Raw genomic sequence first — 23262 nt, 5'->3', positions numbered from 1 at the left:
AAGTGGTTAAAGATCATAGCTAGAAAGCAGGTACTGGGGCTTTTACATAATATAAAACAGACACGATCCCTTCTCGGTTTGCCATATGCAGAAGGGGGATTGGTGTCACAGAACCTGGCAACCTCAATGCTCACGCAGACCACAACTATAAACAAGCGGAGCACCTTCTCCGGGTTGCTAAGGCTAGGCTAACCAACTTTCTTTCCCAGTATGTGTTAAGATTTAAGATACGGAACTATTTTTCTGATTACAGAACCCCCCCAAATAATATTGTCATTAAATGTGTTTTAAAGCTGTTCGTTTACTAAGAAGCTTAGCATGACAGCAAGCTATTAAGCTAACGGTAGCTAACAGTTAGTTAGTCAGTTTGGCAGCAAACTTAACTGTTGTGCTTGTCAGCAAAATGTCAAAAGTAACGTTTGTGTTTTGATACACATTAAATGATGAAAACACATGTCGTCACCGCAATGTTGAACATGGTTATGTACATAACTCATTTGACATTGAGGAGCTAGCAGCCAGGTTAACGTTACTGATAACTGAGCTGGCCAGTAAAACAGCAGTAGAGAGAGAGACGTCCTTTTAAGGCTGCTTGCAGGAGCTGTGAAAGTCTTTAGCCTCCCCATATCTTCTACAACAACAACACCAATGAAACTGAATCTGTCACTCTGTCTTTTCATTTCAGGTTAATCAATTCATCTGGGTCATCCAGTACATTTGAAGTGCTCCCCTGTAAAGAGAATTAATGACAATGACCTGACCAATGCACCACTGCTCTGCTCAAAAATAAGGGGCACTTTTGGAGGTAGATCATGAATGATAAACTAGTCTTCCTGGGCCTGCTGTACTTTGTCCAGGGCATCCCCTATGGTCTCCAGTCTTCCCTGCTTCCTGTCTACCTGCGTGGAGCTGGTCACTCCCTCACCCGCATCGGCTTCACCAAGATCCTCTACTTCCCTTGGGTCCTCAAGGTGCTCTGGGCCCCTTTAGTGGACCGGGTTGGCACCAAGCGTCGCTGGCTGGTGGGGACAGTTTCTGGGCTGGCTCTCATATGCCTCTCCAGTGCTGCCCTGGCCCCAGAAGCACATATCTGGGGAGTAGCAGGAACCCTATTGGCCATGAACACCCTGGCCTCTGTCCAGGATATTGCTGTAGATGGAGCCGCGGTGGGGTTGTTGAAAGGTCGTGGGGAACTGGGGCTGGGCAACACAGCCCAAGTCGTGGGCTATAAAGCTGGATCGGTGTTTGCCGGAGGTGGGCTGCTGGCTGTGATTGACGTGGCTGGATGGAGCTGGATGTTTATGCTGCTGACGTTTGTGTATGCAGGCGTGGCTCTGTTTGTGTGGGGGGCCCCTGTGCTGGACGATGAGACTGTGAGGGGCCAGCAGGCAGATGGCAGTAGGAGGGGAGGGCAGGGAGCAGAAGCGATGAGGCCTTGGAGGGCATGGAGGAAGCTGCTGGCAGTGCCCGGCACCCCTTGGACAGTCCTGTATGTGCTGACATACAAACTAGGTGAGTCTGATTAATAAGCGAGCGCTTGTTTAAATTGAAATGAAAAGACTGAAATGCTGGAGACCATGATCATGTTAGTTTTTACTTTTATATCTTTGCTACCTAGGCCTAATACTGATATTATGCCTGAACCTTACCTAATGAAACACTACTTTGTTTTTAGGGATGCTTTTATTGATTATTTTCAGTATTTATTAATCTGCCAATTGTGGTCTTATTAATTGTTTGATCTATAAAATATCACAATACAGGGATAAATATCCATCACATTTTTCAAGGTGACGTCTTCAAATGTCTTCAAAACCCAACATTATTCAGTTTACTATGATATAAAACAGAGAAAAGCAGCAAATCTTCACATTGGAGAGGCTGGAACCAGAGGATGGTAGGAGTTTTTGATTGATAATGACTGAAACGATTAATCAACTATCAAAATAGTTTCAGATTAATTTTCTTTTGATCAACTAATTGATTAATCTACTAATCGTTCCAGCTCTAATTACGTGCACAGACTAAGTTCAAAGGCTCATGATGGGTAAAGGAAGAAAGAGATGAGAAAGAAAAAACACAGAAAAGAGTAAATAGGAGCACTCCCAGCCCATCTACCTATAAGTGGGAGAATAGTTTGTCAGCTTATCAGACAGAAATGAAAAGTTATATGTCCTGAAATGGTCCCTTTTGTCCCACTTTGAGCCTTTCTTTAGTTGTGCTCCTGCATTCTTGTAGGGCCCGGAGCTCACCACTAGATGTCTCTGTTGGTGTGTCCATGAGGACAGAACTCAGGAATGAGTGTATTGAAGAAGTTAGGGAAGTTATTATTGCCAGACAATTTATTGTGTCTTAGCAGATTCGGTATGTACATTGGAAAATATAGGACCTGCTAAAATAAAGCAGTTGTTTTTAATGTCACACTTATAAAAGTATAAACCTAAGGCACTTTAAATGAGAATACAATGTTAGTTTGAATGCATATTATGTTCATGCAGACAGTTTTGTATGTGAATGAGTTAGTTTCAATAAGAAACTAAAAATTTAAAGTAGTTTTGGATCAGTCAAGCTTGTGTGTGTGGGAGAGAGAGTTGATATGACCAGAGTTTGGTGTTTGGTAGCAGAAGGGGATTATGTAAGGATTAGAGTGTCTTTGTGTCTGTTGCGTTCAGAAACTGAAATGGAAGACAGCGCATCATGCTGATATGTGTTGATGTGTGTGTGTGTGTGTGTATGTTTGTATGTGGGTGGTGGGAATATAATTGTCTCCTCACATTTGCATAGTCTTTACTTGTGTATGTGCTTGAATGTATATGCCTTTGTTTTTAAATTGTGTGTGTGTGTGTGTGTTTTTGAGAGAGTGTTAAGGGTGGCTCAGTAATCGGATGAGCCCCAGCAGACGACACTACTAGACAAAATATGAAGGCTGGCTGGACCCTCTAATCTGTCTAGGGAGCAACACCCCCCCCAACACTCTCTCTGTCACACTCACACACACTATCGGCTGATGCTCATGATTACGACAAGAATTACTTTAAGGGTTTTCAGTGTTGTGATTGAGCTCTGTAGATTCATTAACAGCCTTGTCCCTTGTTAGCATTTCCTGTTGTAGTAGTCTAAATATTTCCCACCTTTGCGGGGAAAAAAAGGATTGTGTAATATTTTAGATTAGGCCTGGCTGTGCCAGCATAATTGCCTATGTGAGACAGTATTGTTTTTGCTCAAGGGGTGTGTGGGTATGTTTGTGTGAGACCGGTGATCTGCCTGTCTGAACCCCCCCCCCCACTTCACACACACTAACACACACACATATACAAGCACAGACCCCTCTCCGTCATCTAGCCCTAATGAACTAGCTGGGTCCAACACAGTAGCCAATCATGGGGAGCCTTGTGTCTGAACTTTGACCCCTCTGCCATCTGAGGCCACAGGCATGATGGGACAACTGTCTGGGTGGACTTGCACGCAGGGACAGATGGAGGGTGTGAGAGGGAGGAAAGTAGGGGCTAGTGAGAGAAAATGTAAGAAAAACGGCCAGGAAAAAGGCAAACAAGTGAGGTTTCTAATATCCTGTTGTTTTCATACATGGGGAAACGAGCCCTGTTCACTTGCTCGCATGTGAAGTTGCTAAACACTAAGCAATTATAGCTAAAAATTGCTATCCGTTGCAAATAAGATATTGCAAACTCAAGTGTTAATTACTATAATTTGAGGAACATAATTATTTTACTGCACTTTTGTCATCTATATCAACACCTTAAATGCTTTGATTTGAAATGTATTGCTAATCCTCAATTATTCTCATATTATTATTTGCAATTAACTACAAATCCTTATTGTAAGTGATGCTGCAGTGTTGCACACATCAAAGCTGGTTCTCTCTAAAAGTAGGGAGTCAGTAGCCCTGTATGTTTGACAAGAGACGTGAATGATGGTGAAAAGAGGTGGACCCTGATGGTGGCTTTCTCTGGGAATTGACCAGGTGGACGGATGGATGGATGAACACAAAAAAAGAAACGCTTTGTCCCAATACTGCCTTTTAACCTTCTCCTCCAAAAAGACAGCAATGAGAGTTAATGGTAAAATATACTAAGTTGTCAGTTTATTAGGTGCACCTCATTGATATAAATGGGTTTGACAAAGTATTAGAAACACCTCTCATTGTAATGCAATACAGTTCAATAGCACCATAAACTGCAGCCTCCATAATGACCACACATTTGTATCAACACCTCTCTATAACCTTCATGAAGGTAGGATTCATTGCAGGGCTGTTGAATTAGACTGCATTAATTAAGGTGTACCTAATAAACTGGCCAGTAAAGTAATGCTGACCAGAATGGGAGCCTCGTGTACACGTGTTCGTGAGAACAGTGGGATGGAAACTAATAAAAACGATTGACTTCTTGCATTGTTTGATCCAGTTTAATGGGGCACTGTTGTTCTCTACTGTGCATTTTATTTTATTTTTTAGCTTTTACCAACATGTTTTAGGTAACCCTTGATGCACAGGTTTCTCTTCCTTAAAAGTTCTGAAGGAAGGGAGAATTGAAAGGGGGATTGATAAAAATATTGACTTTTGAGGTTTTTAATGGGGCACCACTACCCTTCACATGCATGCATAGTCTGAAGGTGGAGGGTTGAGGTCAAGAGGGTAAAGGGAAGGATTTGGAAGGACTGTTTGTAGGGCTGCACTGAGGGTACAAATACAGTAAAATATATAGTGTCATTAGTTAATTTAAAAGAAATGCTTAAAAAAACGTGTTGCCCTGCTCATTTCAAATACTCACGCATATATATTCAAACCTATATCCCAGTATTCACACAAAACCTGAAGTTTAGTCCGCAGAACAGTTTCAGAGACATGGTCGCCAGCAGAAGTGGATGATAGTGGGTTTGGGGAGGTGGAAGAGTGGGAATGAGAGAAGAGAGAAACTTGGGGAGAGAGTGGGGGTAAAAGAAGGACTGCAGGGAGGGACGCTGAAGGAGCGGATGAATTAATGAACAACCACCACATGGTGCCCTGAGAGAGAAAAAGCAAAATGGCAATAGAAATAAACACACTTATCCATGCAGAGACATGTAGGTCCAAGATCTTTTTGACCACATAAATGTCACATAATGAGCTAAATCCAAATGCAAAGTTGATGTGCTTTTGTCAACAGACAATAATTGATTATATTGGCCCGTTGTGTTGCTGTACTTACATTAGAAAAACTTATTTAGAACCTTTAAAAGCATTAGAATACACTAATAACTTATATTAATTGTTGTTTAGTGTTTTAACACTATCCTTATCAATTTCAGACTTATGGTAGGTCCCAATCCTTTAATTTTGGTAGTGTGGCGGATGTTTTGTTCATGTTTGGATCACAGATTGTGCCTTTAACTAGACTGAGAATACATTGAATAAAATGAGATACTTCAAATTCAACACTACAGTCTTGGCTTTTCGTCAAACCATCAAATACTACTGTATAAGTGTATGTATTATATAAACTTCTGTAACTTAGAGTGCCTTTTCTAAAGACAGATTTTGATTTATGTACTGTAGCATAGCCAAGTTCCTACAGCAGCTCTATTTACTGGGAGCTGAAAGAGGTGTGTGTGTGTGTGTGTGTGTGTGTGTGTGTGCTGTGCTCAAACATGTAGTATGTATGAACCTGTCTCTGTTTACCGTGCTCTCAGCAGTGAGTGATAATGTCGTTCTGCAGGGGGACTGAATGTCCTCAGTGATCACTCCTGCCCTGCCAGCTCTTTTGTCTAAGCTGCAGCAGGGATGTCAGGATTTGACCCCACTGTCCTCAGCGACCTCTTACCCTCATCTCACCCTTATCCTACTCTGAGCCCTGTCTATACTTCCACCTTATTTAATATTGCCTTTAATATTACATTGTTTTGTTTCTCTCCTGCTTGGACCCAGCTATACCAGTAAATGAGTGATGTTGTCATGAAGCACCTTTTAAATATCTAGGATAAATAAAATCACCCCACCTGCGTTGTTTCTGTCACTTCTGTCTTAATGTTAAATAGTTTTTTCTTTCTGTGCTGTCTGTCTCTAATGTAAACATAAAGTCTTTGAGCCTGCCATCCCTGCTCTGTTTCCTCTTCACTAACCTCCTAACAATGTCTCTGTTCATCTGCCACCCCCCCCCCCAATCTTTAGCTGTCTCCATCCCTGGCTGCTCTCCTTTCTCTCCAATCATGTTTAACTCCCATTTATTACTCCAACTCATCTTTTAAAATGAAATGTATCTATTTCTCTTGCCCTCTTTCACCTTCTGCCATTTATCTCCCCCTTGTCTTTTGTTTTTTCTCATTATCATTGACTCTCTCAGTCCTCCACTTTTCTCCCCACTGTGTTCCCTCTCTCTCATTCTCTCCCCCCTTCTCTCTTGTTACAACCTTTTCTCCTTCCCCTTCACTCTGCGTTTTTAATCTTTGTGGATGTCTAATGAAATCCCTGCTGAAATGGACAATTGTTGCTTTGAGAATATTTATAGAAAGGAATAATCAGCCTGGTTGTGTTTGTCTGCACGCCTTCCCCCAACCCCCCTCTTTAAAGAAATAATTAGTTGAAGGCAGGACTGTGAAAGCTCTGAGCTTTGAGCTAAATAACAGGCAGACAGGATCGGGAGCACAGAACCATGGGTAAACAACCCAGGCATCATGGGTACCGCTGCTGCCAGTGTTTACTTTATTATGACTAATATGGTTACCGCACAGTTGATGCAGCTCAAAACAGTTCAGCACAGAGGATGACAGAGATTAAAATGTGAATAATGCACAAAGAGGGTGTAAGTGTATCAGTGCAGCTCCCACTGGGTGTGTGGAGTGATAGTAATGTAATGTGATATATTATAAAGATAAGAAGGTCTGTTATCTTGGGTTCGACCACCTCATGGGTTTATAAGTGAAATTTGCACATGTTGCTGTCATGTGACTTATTTGTAAAATTACATTGCAGTAAACAAATTGAGTTTATTGCCCAGCTCAAGTGCAAACTACATACTATTCAGTATGTCTACTGTGACGTGAAAGACCTCTGTAGACTTGCAGTAATGGTAGTTCTTTATCTCCTCATTTCTCTTTCGCTTGTATTTGACTTTATTTGAAAGAAAAACGCAACACTTTTGTCTGTCAGACAGGTCGATACGTTTTGGAAAAGTCACTATCTCATTGGTCAGTTAGATTTTTCTGATCAACTTGAACGTAGTTGTTCTGATCCGTATTAACTATGTGTAAATTGCTAACAGTGAAACATGAGTGACAGAAGTGAGAGAAGTGTTTCCTACACAGAGAGAATCCATATTTCCTACCCCACCTTTCTGCTGGGTTGTCACACCACTGCTACAGCAGTGACACTCTCGTTCTGCTGCTACACTCCCTATCACTGGGAGCTTCTCAGCTTTCTCTTATTATTTTTTTTATTTCAGTCTGTTTCATCTGTCTTTTTTTCTCTTTCTCTATTTTTGTTTGTCTCCTGGCTGACTGAGTGAGTGAGTCGTCGGTTGTGTTGCGTCGTCTTTGACAGCAGTCTGGGAGCCAAGCTGTCACTCACACAGCTCCTTGGTCCCACTGTCTTTCTGAAGTCAGTCTCCATTAATATAATAATGGCGTATAGTCGGCGCCACTGAATATTTTACTGTAATGTTCAGCAGAACCTTACCCCCACACTCAACGCCACACAGAGAAAGTCTGACTGTCTGACAGAAACTTTTTATTTTGACTGAAAGGTCTTTGTGAGGTCTGTTTCATCTGTGGAAGTTTTTGTGTTTTTGTTGTGTTTTCCTTTGTGCTTTAGGAAAAGTGCTAGGCCCCCGTTTGATAAAGTGACTGAGGGTATTCTTTTTCTTGTCAAGCATCTATTATTGACACTTTCCAGGAATAGGCCTAGGTGTGCCGCGTGTTGGTGTGCTGTATTTGATTCAGCAGTTGTCATCTCAGGAAAACCATGTTGTTCAGTCTTGCAAGCTAAACAGTTTGGTACAACATCCTTGTCGTATTTGACAGTGATTGGATTAGGCGTATGTATTCAAGAGGTGTCTCACATATTTACTGTAGGTGAAAAATAGTAATGCTTAGTCAGAGACGTACAGTACATAACACATGGTGTATTGATTGTATATTTTGGCCTGAAGCACCTAACTCTGGCATCAATCTGACCGGATAACTAATTCCAGTCTCTCTCTTGCTTCCCTTTTTTCCCTCTTCTTCTCTTTGGGGCTCTCACTGTCCTTTTCTCTCCTCTCACTGTGTATACAGGTGAACAGGGTGCAGTGACCATGTTTCCTCTTTTCTTGTTGGATCATCACATGACCGCCAGGGAGCTCAGCTTCTGGAACGGCGTTATCGCCATGGGCTTCTCCATCTGTGGGTCGTCCCTGGGAGGCCTGCTGCTCGCTCAGTTCAGGTAGCCTTCATCAACACCATCATTCTCACCATCATTTTGGCTATCACTGGCTTCACCATGATTGTTTTCGTATGGCAGCAGTGTTTTGTGACTGAAGACTTTTCAGTGGTATCATTTTGCAGGGTTTTAAAATTAATTGACGCTCAGGGGAAAATTCTCTTAATTTATAAAATGCCTAAAATTAAAAAATGAAAGACTACACACTATGAAAGTACACTTTTTTTATTCATGGAGTTGTCCAATGTTCACTAGGCTGCAACTAACAAATAAATTATGGCTTAATCTGCCATTTATTTCCTCAATAAATCAATCATCATTTGGTATATAGAAATGTCAAAAAATACTGAAAAATGCAGATCACAATTTCCCACAACCCAAGGTTTGTTTTGTCTGACCAACAGTCAAAAACCCTGAGGTATTCAGTTTACTGTCAGAAGATTACGAAAACAAGCAACAATTCACATTTGAGAAGCTGGAATCAAGTCAAAATTACTTAAACCATTGAGACTTTTGTATCTGTCGATCAATTAATCAATTAATAGACTAATTATTCCAGCTCTAATATTCACACATGAATATGACCATTAATTGGCCCCCAACTGGCTCCCATGGTCACAGGTGATATGTGGGATCTCTTGACAGAGTAATTCTTTCCAGTACATTGAGAGGGTGGAAAACGTAACAGTTTTCGGTTAGAGGCAACAGGCCTGTCTGAAGCAGTAGAAAATGTTGGCACCATGCTACCAGCAGAAGAACACAGTTTCAGTGCCACATAAACTGCCATAACACAACTGAAAACAACCAATATTGTAAAAAAACGTAAGAACCAAGGGGTGAAAACGAGCTGTTATAGGACGGACTGATGTTCTTCAGTAAAACTGGTCGAGAGTTTACAGCACTGGGAAGGAAATGAAGATTGATAAGATACAGTCCACTTCACCACATGAACATGTGTCTTACTGCCTCACACTCTGTGTTCTCATCCCATCAGATGTTACAGTACCATCATCATCATCATCATCATCATCATCTTCCTCCCCGTCCTACTCTTCTTCTTCCTCCAAGCTTTTTGTGTACACTGACTACATCTTTCCTGCAGTTTTCTTCCCCCTTCTTTACCTCTTCCTCTTCACTCGGTGCCCGTTCTTTCAGTTTTTTTAATTACTCTTCATAGGCTCTTGTGTGTTTGTGCGTGCATGTGTGTGTCTTTCTCCCTGTCTGACTGTGTGTGTACAGTAATTTAAGTAAACATAGCCTTGTTTGAGAGCTCAGGGACCCCCTGTGTCTGGTGTATGGTGTGAGAACAGCATGCGCAGCAAATCCATCACACACACTCATGCACACGTGCACACTCGCACATTGTAACACACACACACACCCCTCAGGGTTTGATCGCAGAGACTACAAGCAACTCTAGTTGAATTTAATTCTCAGATTTACAGATAGATACTAAGATGTTAGACTTTCTGATTAATATATCAAAATGGCTGATTAGATTTATTATGGCTATTAGACATAATGACCATGCTGAAACTCTGGTGTTAGATGTGATATTTTTCTGTTGAAGAGCCAGTCAATGCAACATTGCAATACTGATGATAATGCATTTGAAGAAATTTCCAAATTTCAAGTTGTTTTAGCACATTTCAATGCAGTTTTTGAATACACAGTCTTTCTTAAAACTATGATTGTATGTAACCTTTACATGCTTTCCACTTCAGCACATTGGCACTGTGCCATTTGTGCGTGCCCATCTTTGCATAAGGTTTTATGTCTGCTTATACTAGGATCACATCATAGCACAAACCCTGCCTATGGCCAGTGTGATGTAATTCGAACTATAAATAACAACAATGCCTTTATTGAGGATAGTATGATAGTGCCCACACCATGCATTACTGTACTCAACAAAACAAAAACAAAATATCCAACCATCATTCCTTCCATCCACATCTAGAAAATGCTTAGCTGATCAAGGGATCAGGATGATTAAGGATACAGTATGTCTGTCAGTGGAGAAGTCATGTGTTGGTTATGTGTTTCTGCTGTATGTGTTTGTGTGCTTGCCCATTCGTTGACATGTATCAGTTGCCCTGTGCTCTGTCTGATGTTTTGTCCTTGTGTTGTGTTTTCAGCTGGCTCACAGGTTTTTGTCCGCTTATAAAGTGACACAAGCAAACAGAGCAAGCCTCCAAAGGCAGATTTTTTGTGGAGGGGAAAGTATTTTCAAAAGATGTCATTGTCATACTTTGGCTTTTGATCTTTCACTCTTTCTCTCCATCTCACCTGTCTGTATTGGGAAAGAATGTGTGAGAACTGCTCTTTCCCAATGTTTATTCCATTAAAACCATTTAACACAAGGCAACAGTAAATTATTTGAACCCACAAATGATGCAGTAATATAGAACAGACAAATTATACAGTATGTAGACTGGAGAAACTGGGAACAGATTGAATTATGGACAAACAGACGATTAGGTGGGCCATTCCCAGGGTCTGGCTGGTTCCGCTGGGCCTCTCTAACCGCTGACTCGATCTCCTAAGACAACCATCACACAGGTGGACGGGAGGATGGTATCGGGTCCAGAGGCGGCGTCCTGGAAGAGGTACTGACGGGACAGAGCATCGGGCTTAATGTTCTTGGACTCTGGCCTGTAAGTGAGTGTGAAATTGAAACGACCAAAGAACAAGGCCCAACGTTCTTGCCAGGAGTTGAGTCTCTTGGCTGTCTGGATGTACTCCAAGTTCCTATGGTCAGTCCATATCACAAAAGGTTGCTCAGCACCCTCCAACCAGTGTCTCCACTACTCCAGCACCAGTGCCAACTTGACCACCAGGAGTTCCCTGTTCTCAACGTTTTAATTCTGCTCTGCTGGGGAGAGGCAACGGGAGAAGAAGGCACAAGGATAGAGTTCCTAATCTGCAGCCGAGCGCTGGGAGAGCACCGCCCCTACCCCTATATCAGAGGTATCCACTTCCACCGTGAACTGATGTGAGGGGTCGGGCTGGATCAGGAATGTGAGATGAGGTAAAGAGATCCTTGAGTTTGGCTAGGGCCAAGTCTGCTTCTGAATTCCAGGTAAAGGGAATGGTGGAAGATGTAAGTCTTATGAGGGGTGCTGCTACTCGACTGTAATCTCTGATGAACTGCCGATAAAAGTTGGCAAAACCCAGAAAACGTTGCAGTTGCTTGCGTGTAGTAGGAGTCGGCCACTCCATCACTGCTTAGCTTTTTTCCGGGTCCGTCTTCATCTTCCCGCTCTCAATGATGTAACCAAGGAAGCCCACCAAGCTAGTGTGAAACTCACATTTCTTGCCTTTGACAAAGAGTTTGTTCTCCTGGAGTCTCTGGAGGACCTGCCGGAGGTGAACCACATGACTGGACCTGTCCCTGGAAAAGATGAGAATATCGTCAAGGTACACAAAGACGAAGTGGTTTAAAAAGTCTGTCAGTACGTCGTACGCCTGGAATACCTAAGGTGTGTTCGTCAACCCGAAAGGCATCACCAGGTATTCGAAGTGTCCCAAGGGTGTATTAAAAGCAGTCTTCCACTCGTCTCCCTTTCTGATTTGGACCAGACGGTAGGCGTTCCTGAGGTACAGCTTGGTGAAGACTGTGGCTCACTGGAGGGGTTCAAAGGCAGAGTTGATTAGAGGCAGGGGATATTTGTTTTTAACGGTGATATGGTTGAGACCCCGAAAATCAATGCAGGGGCGTAGCGTCTTGTCCTTTTTTGCCACAAAGAAGAACCCTGCTCCTACGGGGGAAGACGAAGGACAGATTAAACCAGCTTGCAAAGAGTCATTGATATATTTCTCCATGGCCTCCCCGTCAGGCCGGGACAGATTGTACAGTCAATTGGATGGGAGAGGGGCCCCAGGGAGAAGGTCCATAGCACAGTCATAAGGGCGGTGGGGAGGTAGTGATAATGCTAGATCCTTTCTGAAAACTTCGCGTAAATCATGATACTCAACCGGTATATTAGATAGATCAGGCTGTTCAGGGCTGAGAGGTGGGGCAGTGACCTCTGCTGGGGACAAGGCAGATTGCATACAGGTAGATAAACAGAAAGAGCTCCAACTCAAAATTCTTCCCATGGTCCAGTCAATGTGAGGGTTATGTTGTTGTAACCAGGGGAAGCCCAGAGCTAACGGGGTCGGGGCGATGAGATCAGTTAAAACTGGATGTCTTCTTTGTGATTTCCGGATAACACTAAGGACACGGGGGCTGTACAGTGGGTCACCTGTGCCAGAAGTCTGCCATCGAGAGCCTTAGCCTTGTGCGGAACCTCGAGAGTTTCAGTCAAAACGGAAGTTACTTCCGGGTTGGTGTCCACTGGGTCCATGTTGGTCAGATTAACCTTCGTTAACATCCAATTTGCAATCAGTTTCTGGGATATTATTAGGTTTCACGATCTAAAAGACCCAAAGGCAGGACACAGCGAGGGGAGAACTGGATCATTAGTTCAAACAGTCTTTATTTTAAATACGACAGAAGATCACTGGTAGAGTAATGCTCCTCCAGAACGGGCGAGGCAGGTGTAGTCCGTTGGAGCCAGTGGGGAAACTTTCCGACGTAGCTGGTGATCAGCAGGAGGAGGGAAGACCAGAGAGCCCAGGCCAGTACACACACACATACACCGAGAGACGAACAGAGGACGGACAAGGAACACAGGGAGGGGAGAGCTACAATAGAGTACCCAAGGATAGGAGGAGTGATGTGGCTAACTATGACAGATATTGTGTGATGGATTTTGTAATTATTCCACCCATTTTTTACTTTATTTAAATGTAATCTAATTGTGTAGAGACAGGCAGTACCTTATTTTATTAATTAATCCACAATCAATTAGCACGATGGGTGCAAAGTGAAATTGCATGATGATTGTGTTAAAAATGGTTTTTGGTTGTGTGTACCTTCCAGTGTCAGATGAACACTTCCACTTCCTCTACCTCTTAACGATCTCACACACACACACACACACACACACACACACACACACACACACACACACACACACAGACACACAGAAAGTGCTGTCCAGCAAGCTGTGGTCCCACCTCTAAAAGCTCAGTTGGAACGTTTATCCTCCCAACCATCAGAAATGGCTCAGTGGTCAGTGAATGACTCCCTTTACAACCGCCACTGGCAACCTGAGAACATAACTATTCTTATCTGGGCCCGGCCCGTGGAAGGTGGCAGCCAGACAGGTTCTCTCTCTCTCTCTCTCTCTCTGTCATACACACACACACACACACACACACACACACACACACACACACACACACACCCCCCTCAGCATCTCATGAGAGTGCGTGATATGAAAGGCTGTCATTGAGACGGGAGGTAAAGGAGCAGCAGAGAGAAGAATGTCTTTAGCATGTGAATGATGTAGGATTGGTTTTCCAGTTGGGGGTAAGGAAAGGCCGGGCGGAGAGGGGAGAGAGAGATGGTGAGGGGAGAAAATACAGAGAGGGGAGGAGGGAGAGAGAGAGAGAGAAATAAAAAAGTGAAATCAATAGAATTTATTTAATTAAAGGTCTGTATTATTGGATATAGGACGTGCAAAATGTTTTGTCTCTTCAGAATTACTTATGATTGAGTCAAAGAAAGTGTTCACTACCCGTAGTCTGTTTTCCTTTAAAAATAGTTTTCAGTAATAATCTGTAAACTCTTAATCACACACTCAGGTTATTAGTTTATTTTATCAAGGTATTTGAAAGGGACACAAAGGCTTAAACTATTTTTCATCTGTAGTAGCTGGATCAAATATTAAAGAAACACATTCAAGTGGGTTTCTTCATGGCTTCGAGGTCTAAGACACTGATGATATTAGAGCTGCAACGATTAGTCGATCAACAAAAAATTTATCAGCAACTACTTACTGCATTTTTTAATGTTTTCTGATGTTTTATAGATCAAACGACTAATTGAGAAAATAATCGATTATGAAAATTGTCGTTAGCTGCAGCCCTAGATCAAATAATAGGAATGTACCCGGTTCAAGTGTGGTCATGTCTACTGTTTACTATGAAATAAAGGAACACATTCAGAGGTCAATATTCAGAAGTCATCTATTACATATATGTATATGTAATAGATGACTATATAGATGACTATATACACATAATAAAAAGCCACAGGACAGTCACGATTAGAAGGAAACACAAAGTGTATGCAAATAGCAAGAATATGGACAGACATGTTTAAAGACTCATTAGGGATATCAAAGGAAATTTCTGTTTTTCACAACTTGGACCCTTATTGTAATGATGTGTTAAAGAGCGTTAAAATAAGTCAACAGTGAATCGAGAAAACAACAGTTAGCAGTGTCAACCAGGGCAGACTGGGTGTTATCAGGTTTCCACTTACTAGAAAAAACGAATGTGTTGGATCAGTGTTTGGTCACTGCATAGCCAAATACTGATCAGGGGCTCGCCTCATGAAACAGGATAATGAAATGAATTGGTAAACTTTCCTGGGAAAAACATGAAACTTTAAATCTCGATCATCGACTGAAACTGTTCATGGTTTTACTCAGTGCACTCCATCTAAATCACATATCCTGCTTTGTGTGACAGGCCTCTTCTTCCTTACAGCCTTTTTTACACATAAATAATTACATGCAAAAAAAAAAACATAAACAAACACACACGCAGTCCTTTGAGTGGCAGGCATCCTCTGAGTGATTGGCATTGTTAATCCCTGATGTCACACAACAGTGTGTGTGTGTGTGTGTGTGTGTGTGTGTGTGTGTGTGTGTGTGTGTAACAGTGATTAATTATCTTCCCCATGCTGGGGATCTCCTTAGGTTTTTGATTACGTCACAAACCAAACCCACAGGGGGATGATTTTCTTGCACTAACAGGGAGTCAATTAGTGTCTGGGGACTTGTTTACTTAGCATTTGCACGCATGTTACTGTGTGTGCGCATGTATGTGTGTGTGGAATTGTGTGTGACATGAAAAGAAACGCAGAATGTCTCCAAATTTAATGATATTAGCCTTGAGCCACTGTCACCACATATCACACTGCTCATCAATAACACTCGTACCTAAAAGTTGGTGAACGTCTGTCTGATACTTGGTTTGTTTGCTGGTCTCTCCTCAGCATCGGGGCTCTGATGCGACGTGTGTTTGTATTGCGAACCATCAGCATTGCCTTCCAGAGCTCTCTGCTCACTGTACTGGAACCATCACCACTCATGAAAGGTAAGAGACAGACTGATATACAGTAGCAGACAAGGTGGAAGCCACCAATTTTACTGGAACACAATTTCAACACATATTACCAATTACCATGATCCTCTATAGTCCAGTTTGCCCGTTTATGTTGGTGCTCTGGTGTAAATATGATGGAAGCCTGTGGTGAAAGGACAAGAAAAAGTAAAACCTCTATCTGTTAGTCTTTTATTGTTCTCCGTGAATAGTGTTTAAGCCCACCACATGTTGATTATTGAATACTGTAGATTTACATATTTAAACTTTCCAGATCCTGATCCCATACATATACCTTCCTCATTTGACCCGCTAGTTTCTTGAATAAACACACAGTTATTAACATGCAGGGTACATGTATGGCTTAAGGTCACAAATGTACAATGTCAGTTTCTGTGGATAAACACACAAATGACTTAACTTCACGAGCTGATAATTAGATTAGGTTAAATTAGCTTTTGTTGAGAATAAGGACTATTTATTCAAGTGTGTTCATGTTGTCCGGCCATGTTGGAAGGGAAAGGACACTGTAATTGTTTAAATATGGGGATAATGGTGCACATTTTCAGACAGTCTTCTGGATGGCATTCATAGTGTTGCACTCATTTGCACACAAAAAGTGACACAGAAGTTCAAACCCTGCTTACTTTCTCACCTGGCCAATTGCTGCGTGAAGTGGGTGTGAGTGTTGGATTGTCAGTTTCAGAGAGTTACAGAAATTGTCGGACACAGCATCACTCCAAAAAAAGGTTGGGAGCCACTGGCTTACAGTACATGCTTTTGAGCCAGATGTTCAGTATTAATACAGCACAAGAGTGGATGATGCAGAGGACCTTGATAGACAGGTGCTCTCTCTCTCTCTCCAGAGAGCCATTCAGTTATTAATGTCTGAATGACACATCTGATTCTGTTACACAGCCAGTCGCAAAGCTTTTGGGATTCAGATCTGCACATTTCATCTCTGTCGGAGTTGTCTGTTCCCCTATCAAGCCTCTCAGATGGAAAGTTGAGGCTTCTCCCCCCTTTGCTTTAAACCCAGAACAAAGATTTCAGGAAAACTCAACCAAAATTGAAAAAAAAAAAAAGAACGGAAAAACATTCAGTTTCAGATTTTTCAATATTACATGATAACCCTCCGCTTCCCACTCTCCCAGTCTGATCAGTCGGTGTATCTGTGTGACTCTAGCAGTCTTGTGTCGCTGACTGAAGAATCTTATTCAGGAAAAACTCTGGCAGCTTGAGTGAATAATTCAGTGTTAGCGGGAGCAGAGACAGATAGGCTCTGTGGTTCCTCTGTGTTTCCCCACTAACACCGCTCTGCCACTTCCCCTCAGAGGATACACTACATGTGTTTTGGGGACGAGGGGGGATGGTGGTGGGAGAAAGGAGAGGAGACACTTCAGCAGCCTACCGTTTCTCGCTGCTTTGTCTCCCTACTTTGACTATATTCTATTTCTATACATAGAATAGTATAGTGAGAAGTGTAGCAGAGCAGACAACAGTGTAAAATTTATAGTTTTCCACCTTTTTCAGAAAAACTTAATGTAGTTTCACTCAGACGTGTTGTGCCCGTTTTTGCTTGATTTTGCTCGTGTGTGTTCGCTCCCTCAGGTATGGCCGTCCTGAGCATGAGTGTTCAACACTTCCTCGGCGGTCTCATCACCACGCTCACATTCACTAACATGATGCATTGCACTCAGAGGGCCGAGGAAAGCATTCAGGTAAAACAGACTTTACTTATACTGTACCTGCCAACAGCCTCAGCCTGGAGACCCATGCTGCTGTTATGTAATATTTTTTCCCCTTGTCACTGTTTTTAGTGTTAATTGTCCCATTCTTTGGTGTTAGTTCATCTCCTGTGGCTTAACAAACAGACAATGCAATCTTTCTTTTCTTTTCTTCCTCCGTCCTTCCCTTCTTTCCTCTCCTCTGTCTTGGTTTAATGGTGCTATTATGTAATTTTAGGTCATTTCCTTTGGTTGTCAAAGGGGGACCGGAGAGAGGGAAATCTTCAGCATACAGTACCACACCTATCGTCACCTACACCTGTCTATTCTCATCAGCTGTTTACCACCTGGAAAATGTCAGACCTAGTCTCTATTCATTGCTTCTTGTCTTTTTGTCCCCCCCCTTTCTGTTTTTTTCGGTGGCATTGTCCCTCCTACCACCTCACTCTATTTCTTTGTCATCCTTTAAACACTCTCTTTTCCACTCCTGATTTCTTTTCCTCTCCTCTCTTGTTTTCTCCTCTTTGACCTACAGTGGTGTGAAAAAGTGTTTGCCACCTATCTGATTTCTTATTTTTTTGCATGTTTGTCACACTTAAATGTTTCAGATCATCAAACAAATTTAAATATTAGTCAAAGATAACACAAGTAAACACACAATGCAGTTTTTAAATGAAGGTTGTTATTATTAAGGGAAAACAAAATCTAAACCTACATGACCCTGTGTGAAAAAGTGATTGCCCCACCTGTTGAAACATAACTGTGGTTTATCACACCTGAGTTCAATTTCTCTAGCCACACCCAAGCCTGATTACTGCCACACCTGTTCTCAATCAAGAAATCACTTAAATAGGACCTGCCTGACAAAGTGAAGTAGCCCAAAAGATCTTCAAAAGCTGGACATCATGCTGAGATCCAAAGAAATTCAGGAACAAATGAGAAAGAAAGTAATTGAGCTCTTTCAGTCTGGAAAAGGTTATAAAGCCATTTCTAAAGCTTTGGGACTCCAGCGAACCACAGTGAGAGCCATTAAACACAAATGACGAAAACATGGAACAGTGGTGAACCTTCCCAGGAGTAGCCAGAGGACCAAAATTACCCCAAGAGCGCAGCAACGACTCATCCAAGAGGTCACAAAAGACCCCACAACATCCAAAAAACTGCAGGCCTCACTTGCCTCAGTTAAGGTCAGTGTTCATGACTATAAGAAAGAGACTGAGCAAAAATGGCCTGCATTGCAGAGTTCCAAGACGAAAACCACTGCTGAGCAAAAAGAACATTAAGGCTCGTCTCATTTTTGCAAGAAAACATCTTGCTGATCTCCAAGACTTTTGGGAAAATACTCTGTGGAATGACGAGACAAAAGTTGAACTTTATGGAAGGTGTGTGTCCCATTACATCTGCCGTAAAAGTAACACCGCATTTCAGAAAAAGAACATCATACCAACAGTAAAATATGGTGGTGGTAGTGTGATGGTCTGGGGCTGTTTTGCTGCTTCAAGACCTGGAAGACTTGCTGTGATAAATGAAACCATGAATTCTGCTGTCTACCTGAAGGAGAATGTCCGGCCATCTGTTTGTGACCTCAAGCTGAAGCGAACTTGGGTTCTGCAGCAGGACAATGATCCAAAACACACCAGCAAGTCCACCTCTGAATGGCTGAAGAAAAACAAAATGAAGACTTTGGAGTGGCCTAGTCAAAGTCCTGACCTGAATCCTATTGAGATGCTGTGGCATGACCTTAAAAAGGCAGTTCATGCTCGAAAGCCCTCCAATGTGGCTGAATTACAACAAATCTGCAAAGATGAGTGGGCCAAAATTCCTCCACAGTGCTGTAAAAGACTCATTGCAAGTTATCGCAAACGCTTGATTGCAGTTGTTGCTGCTAAGGGTGGCCCAACCAGTTATTAGGTTTAGGGGGCAATCACTTTTTCACACAGGGCCATGTAGGCTTGGATTTTGTTTTTCCTCAATAATAACAACCTTCATTCAAAACTGCATTTTGTGTTTATTTGTGTTATCTTTGACTAATTAATTTAAATTTGTTTGATGATCTGAAACATTTAAGTGTGATAAACATGCAAAAAAATAAGAAAACAGGAAGGGGGAAAACACTTTTTAACACCACTGTAACTCCTTTGTCCCCATCGTAACTGGGCCATCGTTGCCTAGAGGTGACCGTTGTTCACACAGTCATTCAGATGTCATTCAGTCAAACTCTGAAGGTGACAAATTATCATTTAAATTGCTGTCAATCTCAAAGTGGAGAAAAAAAGGGGAAACAAATCACAGACTGTAGCACAGATATCAGGATCTGATTACTAATAAAATAAATAACAGAAGAGAATCAATCTTGTGTGATGATGAGAACCACGGTTAATTTGAGAGGTTCACATGACACATATACTGTTTGCTTTTTAGTGTGTCAGTGTGTGAATCAGTGTGTGTGTCTGTGTATGCACACACAGGAGGGGAGAGCATTAGCTCACCTGTGCTCGTTGTGTGTATATGTGTGTGTTATTGAAGTTAGTGCTATCCAGTGACAGAAAGCTGATAGTGTGAGTGCTTGTTAACGATCCCCAGGAGAAAGAAACCGAATCTGTTAAACAAGTTGCTCAGAATAAAGGCACTCCACTTAGCTGTGGTCACACAGGCTCTCAGAGCTCTCTACCTCAGTGTACAGAGCATATTTACAGCTCAGATAGTCTAAACTCACCACCAGTTCCTCAACTTTTATCAAATTCATATCACTTCATTTTCAGGCATTGTTTTCCAGTGAGAAATGTTCTGTACAGATCGTCGTGATTGTGGTCCTAATAGAAATGGTACGAGGCAAAACAACAGTTTTTAGTCCTGTTGTAGAAGCTTATGGATGAAAACATTTCAGAATTACTTGACAGGGTGGTCTTGTCTCCATAAAACGGTAATGATAATTTCAGTCCATATTTATATGATGTAAGGATTTAGGGATGCAAGTCATTATTGATGAATCTGTCGATTATTTTTTTTTGATTAACTTATTAATCGTTTAGCCAGAGAACGGTTGTCGGTTGTTTTTGCTTCAAAAATAATGTAAATGATTAATCAATTATCAAAATAGTTGCCAATTATTTTTCTGTCAATCTACTAATCAATTCTTCGAGTACTCGATGCAGGTCTAATTTTTAAAATGACAATAGAGCATTTTTAATTCTGTAAAAGAAGCTTATGGTATACTTTGTGGTTATACAGTAATGAAGGATAACAACTCTCTCCCTTGTTTACCTAGTGCTTTTAAACCAGCAACATCTGCAATGTCCAAGTGAAGGTAAACTGTTTCACACTCAGTAAAAATAGCCTTTTGAAGGCTACATTTGTATCTGTATTATTTTATAATGCAGAAGGGTAATTTATCAATTTGCAATTTATATTTATTTGATGGAAGGAGGTTACCTGCCTCACCTGAATACTGTGCAAGGAGGAGGTTTGGGGAGATTAGGTAATCTTTGTCCCTCTTTCTCTCTCTCTCTCTCTCTCTCTCTCTCCATCTTGAACATTAAGGCTGGGATCAGATACTCTTCTTCATTTGGCCTTCATCCATCGTCTCAGGCTATGATCTTACGCTTTCTCTTTCAGGCTTCCAGACTTTATTTATTTTTCTCTTCTATCGTTTCCTTTTGCACTTTGGGGCTTTTTCCTTAAAATCACACTTTTTCTCCTGTCTGTTTGTCTGTTGTTGCTAAATATTCTGTATTACAGGTTCAAAAACATCAACTGATAAGTTGTGCTACAGGATAGGATGATGTGTCACCTTTTCTACCCGTGTTACCCTCTCTACTTTCCCACCTACTACTCCCTCCTTTTACTTACAATGTGCCTTTATTTTCCAAACCCTCTCCTTCCCCCTTGTCCCTTTTCTCCTCTCACTTCCTTCTCCTTTACTTCCTCCTCTTACTCCATTTTCTCATCATTCCTCCCCTCTTTCCCCTCACCCTACCTCTTCCCTCTTCTACTGTCCTTTAGGCGACCCACTACAGTTTCCTGGCGACTCTGGAGGTGCTGGGGAAGTTGATGTTCAGCGCTCTGGCCGGAGGCATGGTGGATTGGTTTGGTTTCCAAGTTGCCTTCCTGTTCTTCCTCACCCTCTCTGCTGGTACAGCGCTGCATGTGTGGACGGCTACCTTCACTGGTGCTCTCAGGGAACACCAGCTCAAAGAACAGCCCAAGTGAGATCAGGATCAAGGTGACAGCTCCTGATTTGGGGCATCTGCAGGTGCTGAAAATGTGTTGAAATAACTTTTTTGTTGAGTTGAGTTTGACTACTAGTATTCAGACACCTCAAAAGTCCTTGAATTAAATATAACACTCATGACTTCAGCAAATCATTTCAGTATAGAAGATCTTGAATAAGTTGAGTTTCTTGCCATTTTTAAGGAGAAATCAGCCATGCGGTTGTTACGGAGTGTGTTTTTGTCATTTCACTGGCAAAACTGGCCTTACGTTTTTTTTATTTTGCATTTGAAATGTCTGGAAAAGTCTTAGGATTTACAGTAGTGTGATGAAACTTGCAGATACTGTGTAGGCAAGGATGAATTGATGGGATTTAGTGTGACGTACAGTGATGTACAGTCATTCTGTATTGAGAGTTGAGAAGTACTTTGGGAAATATAATCAAAGCTGTTTTTTAATCATCTGAGCCATTTTAATGTGTTAATAAGCCAGCAATAAGAGCTGTAGCCAAAAGCAATATTGCTACTTTGTGATGCTTGTTCTATCATATTGTACTGTATATGAACATGTTCATCATTCTCCTGAGTTGTATGGTTTACAGTTATGAATGAAAGAATCTCTACTACCTCGTATCAGCACTGTATGGTACAATACACAAGAGGTGAATGTAGCTTCACCAAGTAGAGTCACTCATTCACAATAAATAGTTGCAACACATACACTATGTTACCTGAGTTACAACAGTTAGCCAAAGTAGGTTTACTGCGGCTGTTTCATTTTAGAAAGGTGAATAAATATGCAGTTCAGTTGTTGAATGAGGAGCATTTATTCTGTTTAATTAACCACAGATTTTCAAAGTAAAATTCCTTTCCCTTTGGAATAGAACCCTGACAGCTTACATCTTGTAGGAAACCTCAGCCTTACACACAGCATGGTGCCATCTTTTCAAGAATCAGATTTATAAATAAACTCTGAAAATAACTGTTCTTTATAAAACTTGAAAGACCAATACCACTGGCAAATTATAGTTTTTGCTTATAGTGTTTCACTTTTGTGTTTTATGTTTAAAAAATGTCAATAATATGTCCTATAAAATATACTGTAACTCTCCATGGTACTGTATACTATATAAAATAATTTTCTTCAGGCTTAAAATATAAATGAAATAGCAGTGAAGAATGTTCTTTTTTCACCAGGCTGTGTAGAAGAATGTATTAATAGAAATGAAGTCTTAAAATTGATAAGGCAGGCAGATAAGACAAGGATGGATTGGTGTACATAAAGGCCGCAATCTCAGCAAATTTGGCCAAAATAAAACAGCTGCTTTCACCCACATAATAAATAAAGGGACGCCATATCACATTATTACTGGTTCATCCATGTACCCAGGTCCTCTGTCATGAGATTTGCATAAAAAATAAAGCTGCTGAGTAAATCTTAGAGTCTGCTGGGTTTTTTGTGTGACCTCTGGTATTTACCTCCTGTCAGCAGATTTGACCACATTTTCTATCCCCAGGGGAGAGGTCCTGTGTGGTCTTTGAGGACGCTCCCACCTTTGAAAATCCACCGTGGCTTTCTGCAGTGTACTGGCTGAGGGCTACTGGAGTGAACAGGGCCCGTGTCACAGGATCCACAACCCCTACAGCTCTTATGACACAACAAATGCTGTGAAGGAGGATTAGGCCAGTTTACACG

The 23262-nt window shown here is 41.6% G+C and overlaps 1 protein-coding gene across 1 annotated transcript; it reads left to right on the top strand.

The window, feature by feature from the left end:
- The first annotated feature begins 87 nt into the window (after positions 1–87).
- Positions 88–23007, top strand: mfsd3 (major facilitator superfamily domain containing 3). Its single transcript, XM_044197203.1, has 6 exons — positions 88–208; positions 686–1512; positions 8266–8413; positions 15525–15625; positions 17243–17352; positions 21361–23007. The coding sequence occupies exons 2-6, from the start codon at positions 813–815 to the stop codon at positions 21565–21567; spliced, it is 1266 nt and encodes a 421-aa protein (XP_044053138.1). The 5' UTR covers positions 88–208; positions 686–812; the 3' UTR covers positions 21568–23007.
- Positions 23008–23262: the final 255 nt, after the last annotated feature.

Source organism: Siniperca chuatsi, linkage group LG5, assembly GCF_020085105.1.
Source record: "Siniperca chuatsi isolate FFG_IHB_CAS linkage group LG5, ASM2008510v1, whole genome shotgun sequence".
NCBI lineage: Eukaryota > Metazoa > Chordata > Actinopteri > Centrarchiformes > Sinipercidae > Siniperca > Siniperca chuatsi.
The sequence above is the reverse complement of the archived record's forward strand: the minus strand, read 5'-3'. Positions and strand labels throughout refer to the sequence as shown.